At 40.8% G+C, this 18,779-nt stretch overlaps 1 protein-coding gene across 1 annotated transcript in view; it reads right to left on the bottom strand.

Annotated features, from left to right (window-relative positions):
• The window catches only part of dip2ba (disco-interacting protein 2 homolog Ba), a 47,931-nt gene extending 29,560 nt beyond the window's left edge, over positions 1-18,371 (bottom strand). Inside the window, exon 1 of the mRNA XM_082520121.1 lies at positions 18,090-18,371. Coding sequence (XP_082376247.1) covers positions 18,090-18,174 — 85 coding nt within the window. The 5' untranslated portion in view covers positions 18,175-18,371. The remainder of the gene's footprint in view (positions 1-18,089) is intronic.
• Between the last annotated feature and the right edge of the window lie 408 nt (positions 18,372-18,779).

Genomic DNA, 18,779 nt, shown 5'->3' on the forward strand with positions numbered 1-18,779 from the left:
TAAAATGGGTGCTGTGCCAAGCTTATACACGAATTAATTTGCACTTCCTTTGTTTAATCAGCATATAATCCAGAAACGTATGAAAACAAGTTGTGATCTTAGGTTGAGCTTTAATCATTCCAATCACAAACATTCGATACACCCTGTGGTCTGGCTGTATTTTCCCACTCTATCAAATGGCTAACTCAGAGAAACAGACCATTCACGCTCAGATTCATACCTATGGCCAATTTACAGTCACCAATTAACCTAACGTGTATGTGGGAGGAAACCAAAGTACCCAAAGAGAACCCACACAGTCACATGGACAACATGTAAACACTTTGAATCCAAGACTTTTTTGCCAACCACCACACAGCTGTCCCATTTCTTTTTCCCACATTACAGAGGATAAGTCGTGGCAATTCATGCTGTTATGTGATGCACAAATTCCAGCCATTCGTGTGCCATGACGGCTATGATGCTTTGGGTAGGGATTATAAGCTGATACCTTAAGTCGACTATGTAAGGTTTAGCAATACTCACTATACGCTCAGACAGGTCTACAAAATAAACTCCGGCTCAAGTGAGAAATGGTTGATTTCAGACGTTTTTGAGAGAACCAGCAAGAAGTTACCCAACATCCAGTCTTTACATTAGGTCGCTCTTTGGCTCCAACTTCACGTTTTATGTTTCGACTTAACCGCGAGCAAGAAAGCAAACTTTTGAAAACAAAACCCAACATACAACGAGCCTACAATAAATAACGGGCACCTAAACAGCAAATCTAAAGTAACAAGTCACGCCTGTAAGCTAGCACTACAGCATATGGTTTACTTTCAGCCTTTTTAAAAAGAATACCTTGTGTCTGATCACACTAATTCTTTCTCACACTGACATGAATTACTTGAACAGTCTAAAGAAAGCCAGCTTTTTCTAGTGCAACAAGTCATAATGAGTCTGCCGTGAAAAGGACCGAGTCAGTGGTAGAAATTTTGATAGCACCATGAAGTGAGTGCGATCAAGTCAGCAGCTTGACTCCGCCTAAATTCAGTCCACTGTGAAGAGAATAAAAAGAGAAAAGAAGCGTATTTAGACAGAGGCATCCTGGCTAGCAAACTGCATAATAGACTAGTGTTTCAGCATTGCTGGGTAACCACAGGGTATTGAGTGGTGAAAGTGAATGTAGAGGTATCAGGTTTCACTGCAGCAGTGTCGTAGTGAAGATAAACAGGGGTCAGAAGTGTGGGACGGACCTGACCCGAGGGTCACTGAGCACATCAGCTCAAGTATCATCCGAGTCTTCTGTTCACCTACACATATAGAAATATTGCTCAGCAATATACTCTTTATGTTGCACCTACCTCTATGACACGTGCAGAATTTGCTCATCGACTATGCCTAATAGCTCATGGTTTAAAGGAGGACGTTAATGCAGGAGGAGTAATGTTAGGCAGGAAACAGCCTCTTTAAATCAATATTATAATCTCATAAAAAGCCATGAGCGGCCTTTGAGAAACGCTTTGATTCTGGGTGCTGAGTCCGCCGTTGACACTGAAACCGCAGACCTTATTGCTTACGTTCCACTCTCTGGACAGCTCACGGTCCTGACCTCATACCACCCACCACTCGCAATCATTAAACAGGCTGTCGTCAAGATGCGAATCTATCGCCGCTCTGAAGATCATGGCTCTCAGTCTGTGGAAGGCGCTCAACAAATGGGCAACACTTGTGTAAAAGAGGCGCACACACTGTGATGAAAACAGGTTGTCTAAACGCCTGTCGAGCTCTAAAATCCACAACAACAAAAAAAAAAAAGCAATGACAACAACTCACTTCACAAGCAACTAAAAGTGGAAGGTCACAGAGGAAGGGCTGTGGGGCGCTGTGTGTGCGTGCAATAAACCACTCACCAAAACCAAGGGCAGGTATGGGATTAAAGTGTTGTCAGTGAAGGAAAAGAGCAGCAACTGAAACTGATGTGGTTCCGATTCCTCTAAACAGCATCTGAAACACCACCACACTCCTCAAGCTCAGCCAACAAAAACAGAATATTTTAAAGGCTTTCTGAATTATAAAACCTCACTTTATTGCTTTAAAGTCTTTAGGCTCAACATTACACTCTCTTAGAAAATATAGTCAGCGTGAAAGTGATGTGTCGCAGCAGGCAGACACTGAACAAAGTCAGTGGCCAGTGATTTTATTGGCAGATGGGCTGATCTCAGCCACCAAGGCCAAAATGACTACACTGAAAACATTAGTCTGACTTGATGGTGGTGATACTCAAAAAGCCGCCTTAATTTTGTTATATCACAGCTGAAGATTTTCAACACATGCATCAGCAGGGACGAACCAGACATGACGCTCAAACTTTAATGACACCCCCCGTCTGACAAAAACTCTGCTGCCTCGAGGTGTGTACGCCATCAAGTCTGCACATGACCAGAGTCTAAAAGAGACGTTTTATTGGTTATTGTGGGAATACTGTATCACCACAATCACAACAGTCATCAGTGCGTTGTCACTCTGTGGGAGTATGCAACACGTGACACAAAGACACTTTAAAACCAGGCTACCTACTGGGATCAATGTTTGAAAAATATTACTCAGTGTTATGCGGCAGTCTCAACTCTAACATTCCAAAATATGGTCCAATATTCACATAAGAGGCTCTCAGCAACGTGGGTTCAATGCTTCAAGACTCACAAGCAATTTTAGCTCATCTCCAGGAAATGACTAAGGTCAGACTTGCCAGAACAGCAGCTGTTTCAAAATATAAACCTGGCGCTTCCTTTCAAGACAATAAAAGGTAATATATGGACTTACGGGACCAACGGTGCTATTGACAGTCAGGGATTAAGAGGCCTAAGCCACACCCACAATGTTCAGTGTGTTTTCAGGGCCTTTGTTTTACCTCGCTCTCTCGAGACTTGAATTAAAGGGGTCTATGACTACAGGCCAAGCTCTAGCACAATGTGTGCTGTGGGGCCAAGAGGGGAGATAATCATCAGGTTGTTGAGGAGGCTTCCTGAGCACTTTTACTCTTTGGGAATTTTTGATAACCCTTTGGCTCTGCTCGAGTATTAGGAAGGTGAGGCACATTTCCAAAAGAACAAAAAAAACATGGCAACTGACCTTTTGGAAACTTTCATTGTACATTTACAGCAGGACTGGATTACCACTGAACTCTGGTTTCCCATCAGCCCTTCCTGTGACGCAGGCCTGCGATTTCATATATAGAAACTGGTCAGCTGCTGAGAAAATACCTCGTGTTCCTCACACCCACTTCAAAGGGCTCCAATGATCAGCTGTGGCTGATCAGCTGAAGAGCCACAGTGAAAGACAGAGTCAATGAGACAGAAATGGCGAGATACTGGATAACAAGAAGCACCGGGTTTGTGGTCAGAGTGGTCTGGATGTTTAATGAGTTAATAATACCGTACTTTGTTACCATTTCCAACCAACAATCATGTGACTGTCCCATTATTAGTCACAGTTTTTAATAGTGACAGAAGAACGCAAACCTTCGAGGATATCCAAAGTGATCCTTTAGCATCCATGACTACAGTAAGCCAAAAATATGTAAGCTACATTATTAAAGAAAATGTTACTGTCCACTGCGGTTCACACTTCATAGCACTTGATATCAGGCTGTGAATATTTCCCTGGTGCTTGTTGTTGACTACAGCATAAACGTGTTGCCAGATAATAAAATATGCAGGCTTATAAGCATCCTTGTGTGTGTGTGTGTGTGTGTGTGTGTGTGTGTGTGTGTGTGTGTGTGTGTGTGTGTGTATATATATACACCAAGTTTATTGGTGTGTGTTCGTATCTTGCGAGCAGCTACTGGCTTCACAGCAACTTTTGGAAAGCCTTTTTTTTTTTTTTTTTTTAAAGCATATCAAATAGTAATTTTCTTCACATTTTGTGTTTTTGGATCTTACAACATGCCAACATGCTATGTGTGTGTGTGTGTGTGTGTGTGTGTGTGTGTGTGTGTGTGTGTGTGTGTATGTATATATATATATATATATATATATATATATATATATATATATATATATATATATATATATATATATATATATATATATATATATATATATCTCCATAGAGGCTGGGGTCTATCACACCAGGCAAGACCCCAGGTGCAGGCTGTGTAAAGATGCCCCAGAGACAATCCAGCACATAACAGCAGGGTGCAAGATGCTAGCAGGCAAGGCATACATGGAACGCCATAACCAAGTGGCCGGCATAGTGTACAGGAACATCTGTGCCGAGTATAACCTGGAAGTCCCGAGGTCAAAATGGGAGATGCCCCCAAGGGTGGTGGAGAATGACCGAGCTAAGATCCTGTGGGACTTCCAGATACAGACGGACAAAATGGTGGTGGCTAACCAACCGGACATAGTGGTGGTAGACAAACAGAAGAAGACGGCCGTAGTGATCGATGTAGCGGTTCGGTCCCCGTGGTAATCGGAGCACTAGGTGCGGTGACTCCCAAGCTAGGCGAGTGGCTCCAGCAGATCCCGGGAACAACATCGGAGATCTCTGTCCAGAAGAGCGCAGTCCTGGGAACAGCTAAGATACTGCGCAGGACCCTCAAGCTCCCAGGCCTCTGGTAGAGGACCCGAGCTTGAAGGATAAACCGCCCGCAGGGGCGTGCTGGGTGTTTTTTTTTTTAAATTTATATATACATGTGTATACATGTGTATATATACACGTATACACGTGTATATATATACACGTATACACGTGTATATATATACACACGTGTATATATATATACACGTGTATATATATATATACACACGTACATGTATATATATATATACACACACATGTACATATATATATATACACACATGTACATGTATATGTATATACACACATACACACATGTATATACATACACGTGTATATACACGTATATGTATACACATGTACATGTGTGTGTGTGTGTGTATATATATATATATATATATATATTTTAGGGGTGCAACGATATTCGTATCAATATTGAACCGTTCGATACAGTGCTTTCGGTTCGGTACGCATATGTATCGAACAATACAACATTTGTAATTTATTTTATCAATTTTCCTTCTGACGATGCTGTCTGTGTTGAGCGCTCAGTGAATCTGTGTTCGACTACTCCGCCTAGGCTGCACTGTCGAGCGCAGATCCACTGAGCGCTCAACACAGACAGCATCGTCAGAAGGAAGAGCGCAGGGCAAGCTAGCGAGACAGAAGTTGCAACAGGCAAATTGAACCTCATTCAGATCTGGCGTTTGGAATTATTTTGGTTTTCATGTGACGTATGACCCTGAAGGTAAGCGAGTCATGGACTAAAGTAAAACAGTATGTTGGATGTGCCATGCAATGCTCAATTACATTGGTGTGAACTAGTGTGTTAGCTCGTTAACGTGTTGGCCGTCTAGCCCCATGCACGGAGCGATCGGCGGTAGCTCGTTAACGGAGATTTGCCGTGTTGTGGCGTTAAGGTCATTTCAACGAGATTAACCTGAAAGCACTAGTGGGAACACAACGAATATGACTGCACATTTACGCCGACATCATCCTAGTGCAAAGACAAGTGGAAGCAGACAAAAAAAAGCAAGCATGCTACTAACTTTAGCCGAGTCATTTAGACAGCTGTTAGCACATGATTCTCCTTATGCTGCTGAGAATATAGCCCAGAAGAAGCGGATAGTATAGCTTTTATTTTGGAAAGAGCCATTTCTCTGTAATAAACTCTCTTTTCCAAAGATGAGTGATTCCTCAATCAGATACAGGGCTCGCAATATCGCTAGCCCGACGTCCTGGAGCTAGCGATTTTTTTCAGTCGGGCTACCAAAATCTTTCTCTTCCCTGCCCGTCGGGCTATTGTAGGAAAAATATATGTCAATGCTTTTGCATTCTTTCAGAAATGTAGCTGGGTAATTATGTCATTGGCATCGGTGAGCCACTGTCAATATGTGACATATTGAAGTCACGTTTGAATTTGCGCTTGTTTTTTTGCTTTCACTTTGCAATCGTGCGAACTGTGTATAGAGAGCGACAGCACTGATCTGTGAGTGATGATAATTTGTGCACCAATTCCTCTGACATCGTCTTATTAATCGTTAGCTTACTATGCAAACATGACAAGTGAAACCTCCCGCAGCTTAAACATGTGAGAGGTTGATCGCGCAGAGAATCGCTGAGCTTATGTGAGTGCGCGTGTAAAAGCATTTCAGTTCTGCTGAGCCAAATAAGACAGGTCAGGGTGAAGAAGTGACAGCCAAAGAAAAGCTTACCACAAAACGGAGAAGTTATGACAAATCAGACTATAAGGCAAAAAGAAAGTGCAGCTTTATGGTTTCATGGACAAAAGAATTTCTGTGGCTGCAATATGACGAGCTAAATAACCAGGGCTGCACATAAGTGGTCCGCAGGTGCGCATTCGCTGTCAAAATAAAAAACACGCACAAGGGTTAGGGTTAAATTTAAAAACTGTACTTTTGAGTTAAAATATATATTTATAATTTTAATAAATGACAAATTAAAAAGGCATGAACATTTTTTTGTATCGAAAAAATATCGAACCGTGACACCAAAGTATCGAACCGAACCGTGAATTTTGTGTATCGTTGCACCCCTTATATATATATATATATTATATATATATATATATATATATATATATATATATATATATATATATATATATATATATATATATATATATATATATATTAGGGCTGCCACAAACGATTATTTTGATAGTCGACTAGTCACCGATTATTTATGCGATTAGTCGACTAATCAGATCATCATCATCATCCAAAATAAACAAAAAGTCCTTCAAAAATAAAATGCAGCAACCATCACTGGACGTAAAACTACAGCTTATTGCACCAGCAGCATCTGCTCTTATATAACTATCATTAGCTTACAGCTTTAAGCTTTTAAGGTGCTAACTAAAAATAAAGACAAGATGATAGTTTATTCAATTTTAATGAAATTTGCAGATTGTTTCGGTGAAGTTTAATAAACTCCTTGCTATCTAAAATATAACAGGACACCGGAGTATATTCTCCAGCATCTCACACTTCTGATAATCAGCTGTCTGCTTGACGTTTATTCAGCTGTGTAAAAACTATAACTTTAATCTCAGCCAAACCGATTTACTCAGGAACAAATAAAATACAAAAAAAAAAAAAAAAAAAAAAAAAAAGCCAAACAATAACATTTTAAGTTATCTAAGTGACTTATATATATATTTAACCTGAGTCGCGAAAGACGGCGGTGGGTTTGAAAACAATTTGCCGGGAGTCCGGTGTTCTCACGGCGCTAGTGACCTAGCCCCCGGCTAGCTATCGAGCTAGTGGGTAACAGACGTCTCCGAAAACGTCGGAGCGCTTTTGAAAATATGTGGTGTCCTGATAAACTGAGCCGATATTTGAGGTTTACACAGCTACATTCTCGCCTGAAAATATGTTAAACGTTTATTTTGTGACCCAGAAAGAATAATAAGAGTAATATTAAAACTAACTAGCTACCGCCATTGTTGGAAACTAAGCTGGGCCGCGCTATGAATTCTGGGACACAGCTGCTTCTTCTTCTTCGGGGTTTAACGGCAGCTGGCATCCTTGTACATGCTGTGCTGCCATCTTCTGTTTCAGTCCGTCATTACACTCTTAAATCCTGCTATTATTCCTGCGTCTTTTGCGATCTTACAAAGCTTCAAACGACACGTCGACTATTAAATCAGTCGTCGACGATTTTGATAGTCGACGTAATCGTGACTAGTCGACAAATCGTGGCAGCCCTAATATATATATATATATATATATATATATATATATATATATATATATATATATATTAGAGATGGACCGATCCGATATTACGTATCGGTCCGATACTGACCTAAATTACTGGATCGGATATCGGAGAAAAATAAAAAATGTAATCCGATCCATTAAATATCACAAAAGCACCTCACAAAACTTGCAACACGCCGTAACTCACCTCAGAACGTTAGCACTCGGAGCAGTATGCATCACGTGATAGAGTGGCTGTGGCATGCGGGACCTGTCGGTGGTCTGGATAGCATGTGGAGCTTCGCTAGCAACCCGGCATTTCATCTCCGACAAAGTTATCCCCGAGAGAAGTAAAGCAAGTGTGTAAGTCCATCTCTGAATGTTTGTAAAGCATTCCTGCGTTAAGCTTAACAAGCGACTGCCTCTTCTTGCTGCTACTTCAATCATGAAACTGCTTAATGATCAGCTGATCGGCTTTTCTGTTGCGAGTCCGTGTCTCTAGTTTGCTTTTGGCCCACTTTGCACCAGAAAGAGGAAACCAGCGGCTGAACAATAGCAGCACGTTTAAGCTTGATAAGCTGTTGTTAGAATTTATTTAATATTACTTTCTACTCCAGGATCTTTTTCTACGTAGCTGACGCTGGTAACTGTGCAGGGGCGGATCTAGCAAAGTTTAGCCAGGGGGGCCGATAGGGCATTAACAGGGAAAAGGGGGCACAAAGACATACTTTTCTTTCTTATTCTCATTTAAAATGTCGAGCTTTTAATAAATAATTATCTGACACCCAAAGTTTTAATTTGATGTAAAATGAATAGAAGTCAATTACTGTATATAGTGACTATTAAGTCTAATATATATATACCCTAGTAAGCTATAGTACTTTTTCCTTTGGAAAGGTACCATCTGTGCAGTCTGCAATTTTGTTGAAGAAAGATGTTGAATCTATTTAATATTTCTTGAAAAATAATTGATTTCTGTGCATTTTTTTTCCACACTGCATCAAATTAAGGTTGATTACGTCGATTAAGCATCATGAGGTGGAGCGTGAGGGGTGGTTCCCTATTTTTTATTTATTTATTTTTGTTGTTGCTGGGAGTTGGAACCCTATTAGTTAGGTTGCTTAATATTTATGCTAAGTACTCTTTAAAATACCAGAATAGGGAGGATGGTAAATTGGTAAATGGTAAATGGCCTGTATTTATATAGCGCTTTACTAGTCCCTAAGGACCCCAAAGCGCTTTACATATCCAGTCATCCACCCATTCACACACACATTCACACACTGGATGGAGCAGGTTTAAGTTTATTAGATTGATCAGTATTGCTGAACTATGAAATATTTTTTTTTTTGCATACAGGTATAACAGAATAACTTTAGTGTAGTTGTTGTTTTAAACTTGAGTATGAACTTACACAAAATGCAGCAAGATATTAAAAAAAACAGTTTTGTTGATTAAAAAACACTATATCGGATTCATATTGGTATCGGCAGATATCCAAATTTATGATATCGGTATCGGACATAAAAAAGTGGTATCGTGCCATCTCTAATATATATATATATATATATATATATATATATATACACACACACATATATATATATATATATATATATATATATATATATATATATATATACACATATATATATATATACATACATACATACATACATACATACATACATACCAATAAACTTGCACTTGCTCAGCTTTACTGTTAAACATTAGCAGGTAACGGACAACAAGACAACTAAAATCACTGGGGTTAACAATTATCACGCTTTTAACAACTTTCCAAGGGAGTCAGAAAGTAGGTGATTGGCCTAAAGAGGACAGCCCCGAAGAGGCTCTGGTATTTCACACACAACCCACGGGCGTAGAAGTGACCCACATGTAGCAGCCAACCAGCTAGTTGGTCGCTCGTGGATGAGTTTGCCACTGGCTGATGTCTACTAGCCAGGAAACTCAGCCTCAGCGCCAAAGACACTCACATACTCACACTCACACACACACACAAAATTAGGACTGACTCCGAAGGATTTCGAGAGGGTGGCCTCCACTGCAATAATGGGGGAGCTTTTGTGTCAAAGAGATGCTTGTTTTCTCCTCCTCAGGCATGAAAGAGAATTTGTCTTGCCAGCCAGGTCTATTTATATTCACAAGAGCATTGGCACGGTCACGTGGCTCACTGGGCAGTGGGTATATACTAGCGATAGATTAGAGGGGCTCTGCATTAACTCTCAAACTGACACCACCATAGAAAAGAAACAACTTTAATTTCCATGAGCCTATCAGACACAGATCAGAGAGTGTATCACTGAGCAATACCAGGTGTGTCACAGCACTGGCTCTGCGGGGCACAAAAAGCACAGTAGGGGAAAAAGTCCCTGACCATCACTTTCAGTTAGATAAAGTTGGTTGAGTGGTAAATGAAGGTGGGTGCATTGGAAAGCTGTGATAAATGGCCTGATATGATAAAATCAACAGTCATTCTTTCCTTATGATGACTCAGAGTTGGCATCACGTCTATAAAAGCCAAAGCTTGAACAGGTTCACTCACTTTGCAGCGGATTGTTATGCCCTGAAGTAGAGGACACGCCTAATAGCAGTGACTCACAAATCAACAGGCAAGCCTAGTCTGTAAACACGTTATCTAAATACTGTTGGTTTAACTTGACATACATAAACAAGCTACTTATCACATAAATGGGTGGATATTATGTAGTGTTAACCCTTATCCATATACCTTAAACAAGGTAAGATCAACCATTATACTTCAAGTTTTCCAACAAATTATAGAAATAAAAGATAACAGAGTCCTCTCACACCTGTATACACCCAGGGAGAAATAAATTTCAACTAGTTCGGTCTTAAATTCTTATATTATCACAAGAATACACAATAATAATAGATGACACATCTTGACGAGATGAAATAGTTGCAGGTGCTGTTTAAAGATGTCCATCTTTAGGTTAACACAGAGAGTCGTCTTTTCCACGTTGTGCATTTCCACTGTCACATCAATCCAGTTATTTATGGTAGATACTACATTTTCCATCCATCTTTTGGTAATAGCCTTTTTCTCTGCTGCTATCACTATATATTTATTGATGCCTTTCGCTGATCAAAGTACTTCTGCCAAAGTCCAGCCCAGATATAAGCTCTTTAAGGCAGATACTAAATCATTTTATGTCTACACAGACAACTTAGCAAAGAATCTATGTAAAATATGAGAATAACAGACTGTTGTAACGCATCATTTGTTCCCGTTTCTTTTGTTAAATCTACCAAAGCTACCAAAGATAGCACAGGCTGACAACACAGCTTGATTTCTAAAGAGCTATTAGCCAAAGGAGCAGTGCATCATTGAGTGTCTACAGGCATCTACAGTGGAGGCTGTGTCGTGGTTTAGAGCTACATTTCAAACAGTGGTCTTGTTGAATCTACCATCAGATGAAGTACCATCAGATTTTGATCAGTGCCATCTGGAAAGCCCTGATTGGCAACGGCTTCATTTTTCAGAATGACAATGATCCTAAACACGCCGTCAATGCAGTAAAAACATCTAAAAACATGGGATCATCTAAAGGAAGCCAGTATCCAAAGAAGGGCTTTAAATGTCCTTCAAGAATCCCGGAGAACTACTCAAAGGAGAGAAAGCTCAGGCTCAGAAAAATAAATACTGACTTTCAAGCTTGTTAAAAATTACAAACTCTGTTTTTGTCTGTTTCCCATGTTATTAACGAAATATAAAGAAATGAGCAGATACTCAAGACTTTTTCACAATACTGTCATTTAACAGGACCACGTTAGTGATATTTCAGCCAAATATTAGCACTGTACTTTTATTATTATATATTATTAATATATTATAACATATTAATAAGGCAATGAATACAATATTAAAAATGAAGTGAATGTGTTATTCATTGTTTCTGAGCTATAGTTGGGTTCCTAACTGTTAATCATTTCCAAGGAACATCAAATTGAATGTTTCAAGTATCATCTTGTTATTTCAGTCTCAAACTCACATGCATAATTCAGTCGTTGATTTCTCAATCCAACCTCACATCACGAGTGAACTCGCTCAACAAGTTCAGCATCTTTGACAATATAAAGTGACTTTCTCACACCAAAGATCTGCAGGTCTTACGAGCTGATGAGTGGGATGTCAATATAGCCCCTGGCATAAATTTTAATACGATCTTGTGTTTTTTTGGCATGCCTCAACATGTACCTGGGGAACATAAAAAAGTCAAGCTGACTTACCGCACACACCCACACCACTCAGTGTCCTGGTACTTAATGAGACCGTTTGAATAATTCAGCCAACTATAGGCTCAGAGGAGGGAAAGGGACTCCAGCCATCATTAACTATTCACAGAAGCTGTATTACGTCAAACTCACATGTGCAAATATACTGTTTACACACAAACACAACAAGACCCTTACCAGATGAAATGCCCCGGCTCTGAATCTACAAGCGGGGAGATGAAAGCTTTTGGGATTCTGACCTTCTGGGTCCTCTACAGAGATCAGACACAAGCACAAACTTGTACAATATCCACTACAATATGTAAACACAAAAATTATAGCATGGTAAGAAAAATCACAAGACTGCTCAAATCCAATTCAAATGCCGTAAGAAATACAAGACGAATGACTTAAGCAGTCTCGCAAACAGCGCTGGAAAATAAACCATCTTTGTCGTTTATAATCCGTCTTTAATATAATTACACCGGAGTGCAATGTGTCCTTTTTAGACACTTTAGTGGCTTCATTAATCTCTTAAAAGAGATAGAAATCTGTCAGACAACAGTCGCTTTCTCGGTCACACTTTTAGAGCTTTATTCAGACATGTTTAAACGTGCACACACAGCAGTGACAGAGAAAGCAGTGATATTTTACATATGTGCAAAAGAGTTGTCATGCTTTGTGGCAACGAGCATTGTCGGTTGTACTTCTGAATGTGTGTGCACCATCCTGAAGCTGAGAGAAAGCTACACCCTATTCACTGTGCACAGAGACAGCTTTCTCCTCTGGATTGGGACGGACAAATATCTCAGGCTTATTGTACTTTGTGAACAGACATCGTTTTAATGTACTGTTTATGTCATGAGCAGCTGTAATGCTGCGCATGCCTGCTCACTCATGCAAATGGACAAAAATTAGACTGAAAGGTGCTAAAAGAGACCTGCCAAGATTGCTTTTGCAATTTGTGTGAAAATCTGAAAGGGGTGTTGTTTCACATCTGGAAACTGGTGAATTTAGATGTGATCAGATTAATGGAAAGCAGTGCAAGTCCAAGAGGAGGTTTCCACAACAAAACAAGCTAAATTTGTCCAGGCTCTGTTAAACAAAATCTGTCAGCGATACAAGAAATGTTACCATTCTGTTCTATATAATATGCCCTTTATTAAAGCAGATGGAAAATCTCATCAAGATTGAAAACAAATCTCTTTTTCAAGAGAGATCCATCAAATGTAAATATAAGAAATGAGTACAAGTGATATTCAGTACAGAACACAAACAGTAACATGGACTCGGATCATATGCAACAACATATCAAGAACAAGAGCATCAAAACAAATCACACTCACACTGAAGAGAGCCATTTTCTCGATCCTTTAAAATGGACAAACTCCCCCACACTTCTAACAATTTCAGCTCTTTCTGTAGATTATTCCACAAAAAAGGGGGTTAGAGGAAAGAAAAGAAAACCTTCTCCCCTCCAATTCTGTTCTGACAAACGTTTGTAAAATACAGTGAGAGCAAACGCCGTACTGGTTCTGATTTTTACACATGTACGCAAATAAAACAAGACTAAACCATTTCACTCGATGGGATAAACACAGCTTTTAAATACATGTCATACACTTCCATAAATGAAGTTAAAAAAAATGACTCCATTAGCTGAGTTGATGGGGAGATTTGTCGCATGTCATTACCTCCTCTCTCCCTCGGTTTAATCTAGATAATCAAATACACAATAAAGACAAACAAAATCAAAGTATTGGGGCTGAAATACTGATGACATCATGCTGCGAATGCTTTATGATATCAATTTTACCACATTTCCACCTGCTATTCGCAAGAGATCATTGGAACATCTGTAAGAAGCATGTAGTAAGAGGCCTGTTAGAGTAAGAAGTTGAGAAATGAAATCTGGGTAAAGATTTCATCTTTCCAGTCAGTGTAAGGAGCCTCTTATTCCTCATTTTACACCAGAGCAAAAGGCACCTTAAAAACGCACGCACTGCAACACATGTTCTTCCGTTTGAGGAAGTGTCCATCACATGTCTCCAATCTGCCTTAAATTTAGCACTGTTTTGACTGTAACAAAAACAACTGTTTGCTGTTTAACACACTGAGAAATAATAAAAACAGCTCAGAGACATTGTGAAAACCTTTATGACCTAAGTATCGTACAGAACAGCTGGAAATATTTTTTCATTTTGACTATAAAATTACAAAATAATTCTCATCTTTCAGGAATTTAGAGATTTTTTGCATCTAGCCCAAAAATGGTCGAGTAGTTCAGGTAACATGAAGCCCACACTGTAAAATCTAGGCGGAGCTGATTTTTCTGTCTGTGTTCAGACAGCGTTACGTTGTGAATGCTTTGTGCTACGGTGATACACCAAATATCCCCGTAAAGCTCGCCTTCTCCTCTTACCGGAACTGTCTGAATTTTGTCTCTAGCAAAAGTGGTAATGGAGTTACAGTCATTCAAAGAGCGCTGGACTGCGGGTAAAAATGAAAGAGTTTAAAGGGTGGGAGGAGAGTCCTCCTTGACGATTCATCAGACTTCGCCCTACATGCTGTCACTGATGACTAAGGTCAGGAAAGCAGGTAGCTAAGAAAGGCTTAGTCCATATTAGTGCTGACATGCTCTGCTGTGGGCCTTCTCTCCTTCATACACAAATGAACACAGCCTACTTCTGCTACATCTGAAGGATTGGCCCAGAAAAGAAGACTCTCTGCATACTGATCAGAGATGCAAACAGACAGCGACCCCACACACATATCAACAAGTGCACTCCATGCACTAGAAAGCGCTCAGAAGCAGATTGGGAGGAACTGCCAATCATTTCCAGTTGTATTGCAATGTCAAAACAGCACCTCGGCACGGAGCATCAGCATTAGCCGACAAACCAGAACTCATCTGTGCAGAATTTTGCTTGGGTCAGCGATTTCTCTCAAGCAAACTTGACAGACGGAAGGTGATATAAAGCAGGTAGGCTGGACACAGGGATGAACAAGACATGAACTTTTACCTCTGGCCCAGTAGAGAGATGGGAGGGCGTGCACTCCCAGTGGAAATACACACTGGGTGTCATCTTCTTGTGTGTATGACCAGTCAGCGGCCGTTCCCTTCTCTTCATATGGAGGCGGCTCATTCCAACGTACACACAAAGATCGGGTTCAGCTGAATGGCCTAAATGGCAGCAGAAGCTCCTGGCCACAGCGGCTCAGACCAGCTGAATGGTCCTCATTGTGTCCACCACAGTCACAGGGGGCTCGCAGAAATGAGTTGTTTTCTAAGAGGCCATTTGGCAGGCCAGTGTTCTTATCCGAGCAACACAGGAACAGGCATTTCCACTTGCTTCAGATGAGGGCTTGTTATGGACTCAAGAAAGACGGCCCATGAGGCACGCATCCAGTCACAAAGGGACTAACAAACTTATACATACATGGACGTGAAACGGACTTTATACCACCGCCCCCAACCCACTCTTTCCACTACACTCAGTGTCTCGCAGCTAGAATTTAAAAAGCATTGCATTCATAAGCCATGATGTCACACGAGCATGTGTTGAAGTCTAAGTGTCAACACCAGAATACTGGGAATTTGCCCGCTTCTTGTACCAACCGGTTTTTGAACCTCGTGTTTCTGACGGGCGCTCGTCAACAACAACAGAAATGCAGAGTTTTAAAAGCAGTTCCTGTTTGCAAGAAGTGCATTACTGTGCAAGTGCGTAACAGACCAAAAATAATGGTGACATGCTGTTAACCACAAAGATTAACCACAAGCAAGTTCCGATTCCGGTAAATAATCAGAAATAACTCTAAAACATGTACGGCAAACACAGGCAAAACATATTTGCATTTTTACTCTTAGTAAGTCATAAATATCAGTGTAATTTGCTATATTTATCATATATCATATTGCTATGATGCAAAACAACAAACAAATTTAACCCACAATACACCCTGAGATTTTAACGCTTGTTTAATATTATATGTTATGTCTTTGTTTTATCTGTCTGATGTATCTGGTTCTTATCTGTACTTTTATTGTTTATATAAATGCTACCAAGGAACCAGAGGGGCAGATGAAAATCAGCCTGTAATTCGCCAAACCTGACTCCAACTGCTTGTGTTAATTTTTGTACCACGTGTCCATTTATAGAAAATGAGCATAAAGATGAAGGAATAATTGGCAAACCTTTCTTAAATAACCTGTGATCTAATATAACATAGCGATCTTATAGACCTCAGTCTCCCCCTGGGGCATCTAAAGGTGTTGGCCCAAAATGACTCCCTTCCAACAAGAGTCCCTCTAGTCCCGTTTCATCGCTGTGGTGCAACGAGAGCTCGTGCTAACCTACAGAGGCCCAGCATGTTTAGTCCACATAACTGCGTTTTACTATATATGGATGTTTTAATCTGTTAACGTGAAAGTAGTACTCACAGCCCTCCATCTAATTTTGAACGCGCTATTGAAGACAACTTCACTTCCTTTAATGGCGTGTTGTTTAAAAATGTGACATATCACTGCGAGACTAATGAGAAATTTCCACATACAGGTTGTACCCAGCCTCTCACCCAGTGAACGTCTCCTGCCTCCATGGAGTGGATGTACTGTATATACCACTAATGGGCTACAGTAACCAAAACAGAACAACTGCTGAGATTCATCAGCAGGTCAGGTCAGCACACTAAATCCTTTTTAAATCTACAGCTGAAAACACCTTTGAGTAATGGACTAATATCATTATTAAACTCTGATCGAACACTTTGGTATTTTTATTGCAGTCAGTATCTTTTTACACAGTGTCATAACCCCCTTTTTAAGCCTTTATTACTCCCAGATATGAAATCATCATGTATTTACATCAAAACGCATGCATAACCAATTATAGGAGGGTAGCTATATATGATGCTATATTTAGAAAAAACAATAACAAAATGCTATGGACGCTGTGGATAACTAGAGGGGTCACTGCACAGGAGGATTAGATTTAGCTGCATGTATGGGGGCCACAAAGCAGGGGAAAAGGAGGGGGTACTGTCACGGATGTGTGACAGTGTGTCATTGGTGGGGTAGTGGGGCAAGCAGCTGCTCTGGGGGAGGGGTTGATATCAGCCCTGCTTTGGATAAATGAATGGTCCCAATATTGGGGTGCATACACACGTGACAACAAGCCTCACATCACTGTGACCACAGGCACAGGGCAGTGTAGTATATGAGGAGGAGCATAGGCAGGTAAACCCATGATTCCAGTAATAACAGGGCTGCACAGGTGTGCAAGGCTCGGTAAACTCTACGTTATCACTCCGGTGAATATCACTGAGGTCACAAACTACGTGTGGTAACTACGGGCAGTCATACATGACAGACTGTATCTTCATATGACACCACGAGCGGATGATGACTATAGGCCTGCTCATCTGATTTCAACACCACTCACAGTGACTCACACTTTTATAGCAATCAGCCGGATTTTTTTCCCAGATGAAAGTTGAGGTTTCAATTACGTCTAACTGGGAGCCATGTGGTTACAGCTGAATAAAATCAATACAATATGAAGAAGTACAACTGGATAACAAGAAAAGGGGTACAGCCCTGAACGCCTTTCAACCAAGCCACACACACACACACACACGTAGTGGTGTTTAAAGACACACATTCACACAGCAAACGAGAGGACTTCTGATCTTGTTAATCAACCTTCAGTTTTAAATGAGCTTCGAGAAAAAGAGGAATATAACAAAATAAACAGAAACAAGGGGAAATGGATGGAAGCCTTTCTCTTCCTCATGTACAATGCTGCTTGCCATGCACTGCTAGCTCAAATGCCCACATCCTGTACTAGCACAAAATAAGCTAGGTGGCAGAGCCTGAGAGCCTGAAGCATGCTCTCATTCAAATTTTTCATAAAGGGAAAGTAGACGATGAGGATGAACCTCTGGTATAACCTATGCCGGTCAGCCCAGACAGCTGAGACATACACAGCTAGCCTGACAATCTGCTACAGCATCCCCCCCATCAGCCCCCCGCCCCTCCTTTACCTTCAGACAGCTCCAGATCCAACTCAGCCAACTGGTCTCTAACCTCTTTAGGCAGGGCGGACAAATCCACGCCCCGGTCCGCCATGGCTTCGCCGATAAACTCGAGTGGCGTCTAGTTGAAAAGAAACCGGGCTGTTGCGAGGAAACGTTAAAAAATTAAAAACAAAACCCCTCCCTCAAGACACAAAACAAGCACCGGAGTGGGAGAGACAGTCCATCCGCACGGCTGGCCCTTCCGCCATAATGGGGGAAACTCACCAACGGCAACGGGCGGTCACGTGACTGCATTTACCTCGCCTGCGTGTGTTGATTCGCCGCATCCGAGAAGGGAGGAGGAGGTGGAGGTGAAGGAGGTGAGGGTCTCACCGACACCGCTGCTCCCCCTGGCGTTTCAGTGGCGAACAGACACACACAGGGAGACACGGACACACAGTCCCCGCCCTTCATTGAGTTCAAGAGGGTTAAAAGAAAAGATTAAAACTTCTTTATAAAGATGACTGAAGGTTTGTTTTTGTTTTTTTTGGGGGGGGGGAATACAGGTTTCACGCACGAAATGCACATGTTTTGTGTGATCGTTTACTTAACTGTGCATGTATAAATCAATTAAAACGTACTCGACTTACTAAAAAAACTAAACCACAAAAACTGAAACTGGTGCAGCATCTGATTCCTGCTGTTAGCAGCTTTCTG

This window comes from Aulonocara stuartgranti (assembly GCF_965226115.1).
Source record: "Aulonocara stuartgranti genome assembly, chromosome: 20".
NCBI classification, from domain to species: Eukaryota; Metazoa; Chordata; class Actinopteri; order Cichliformes; family Cichlidae; genus Aulonocara; species Aulonocara stuartgranti.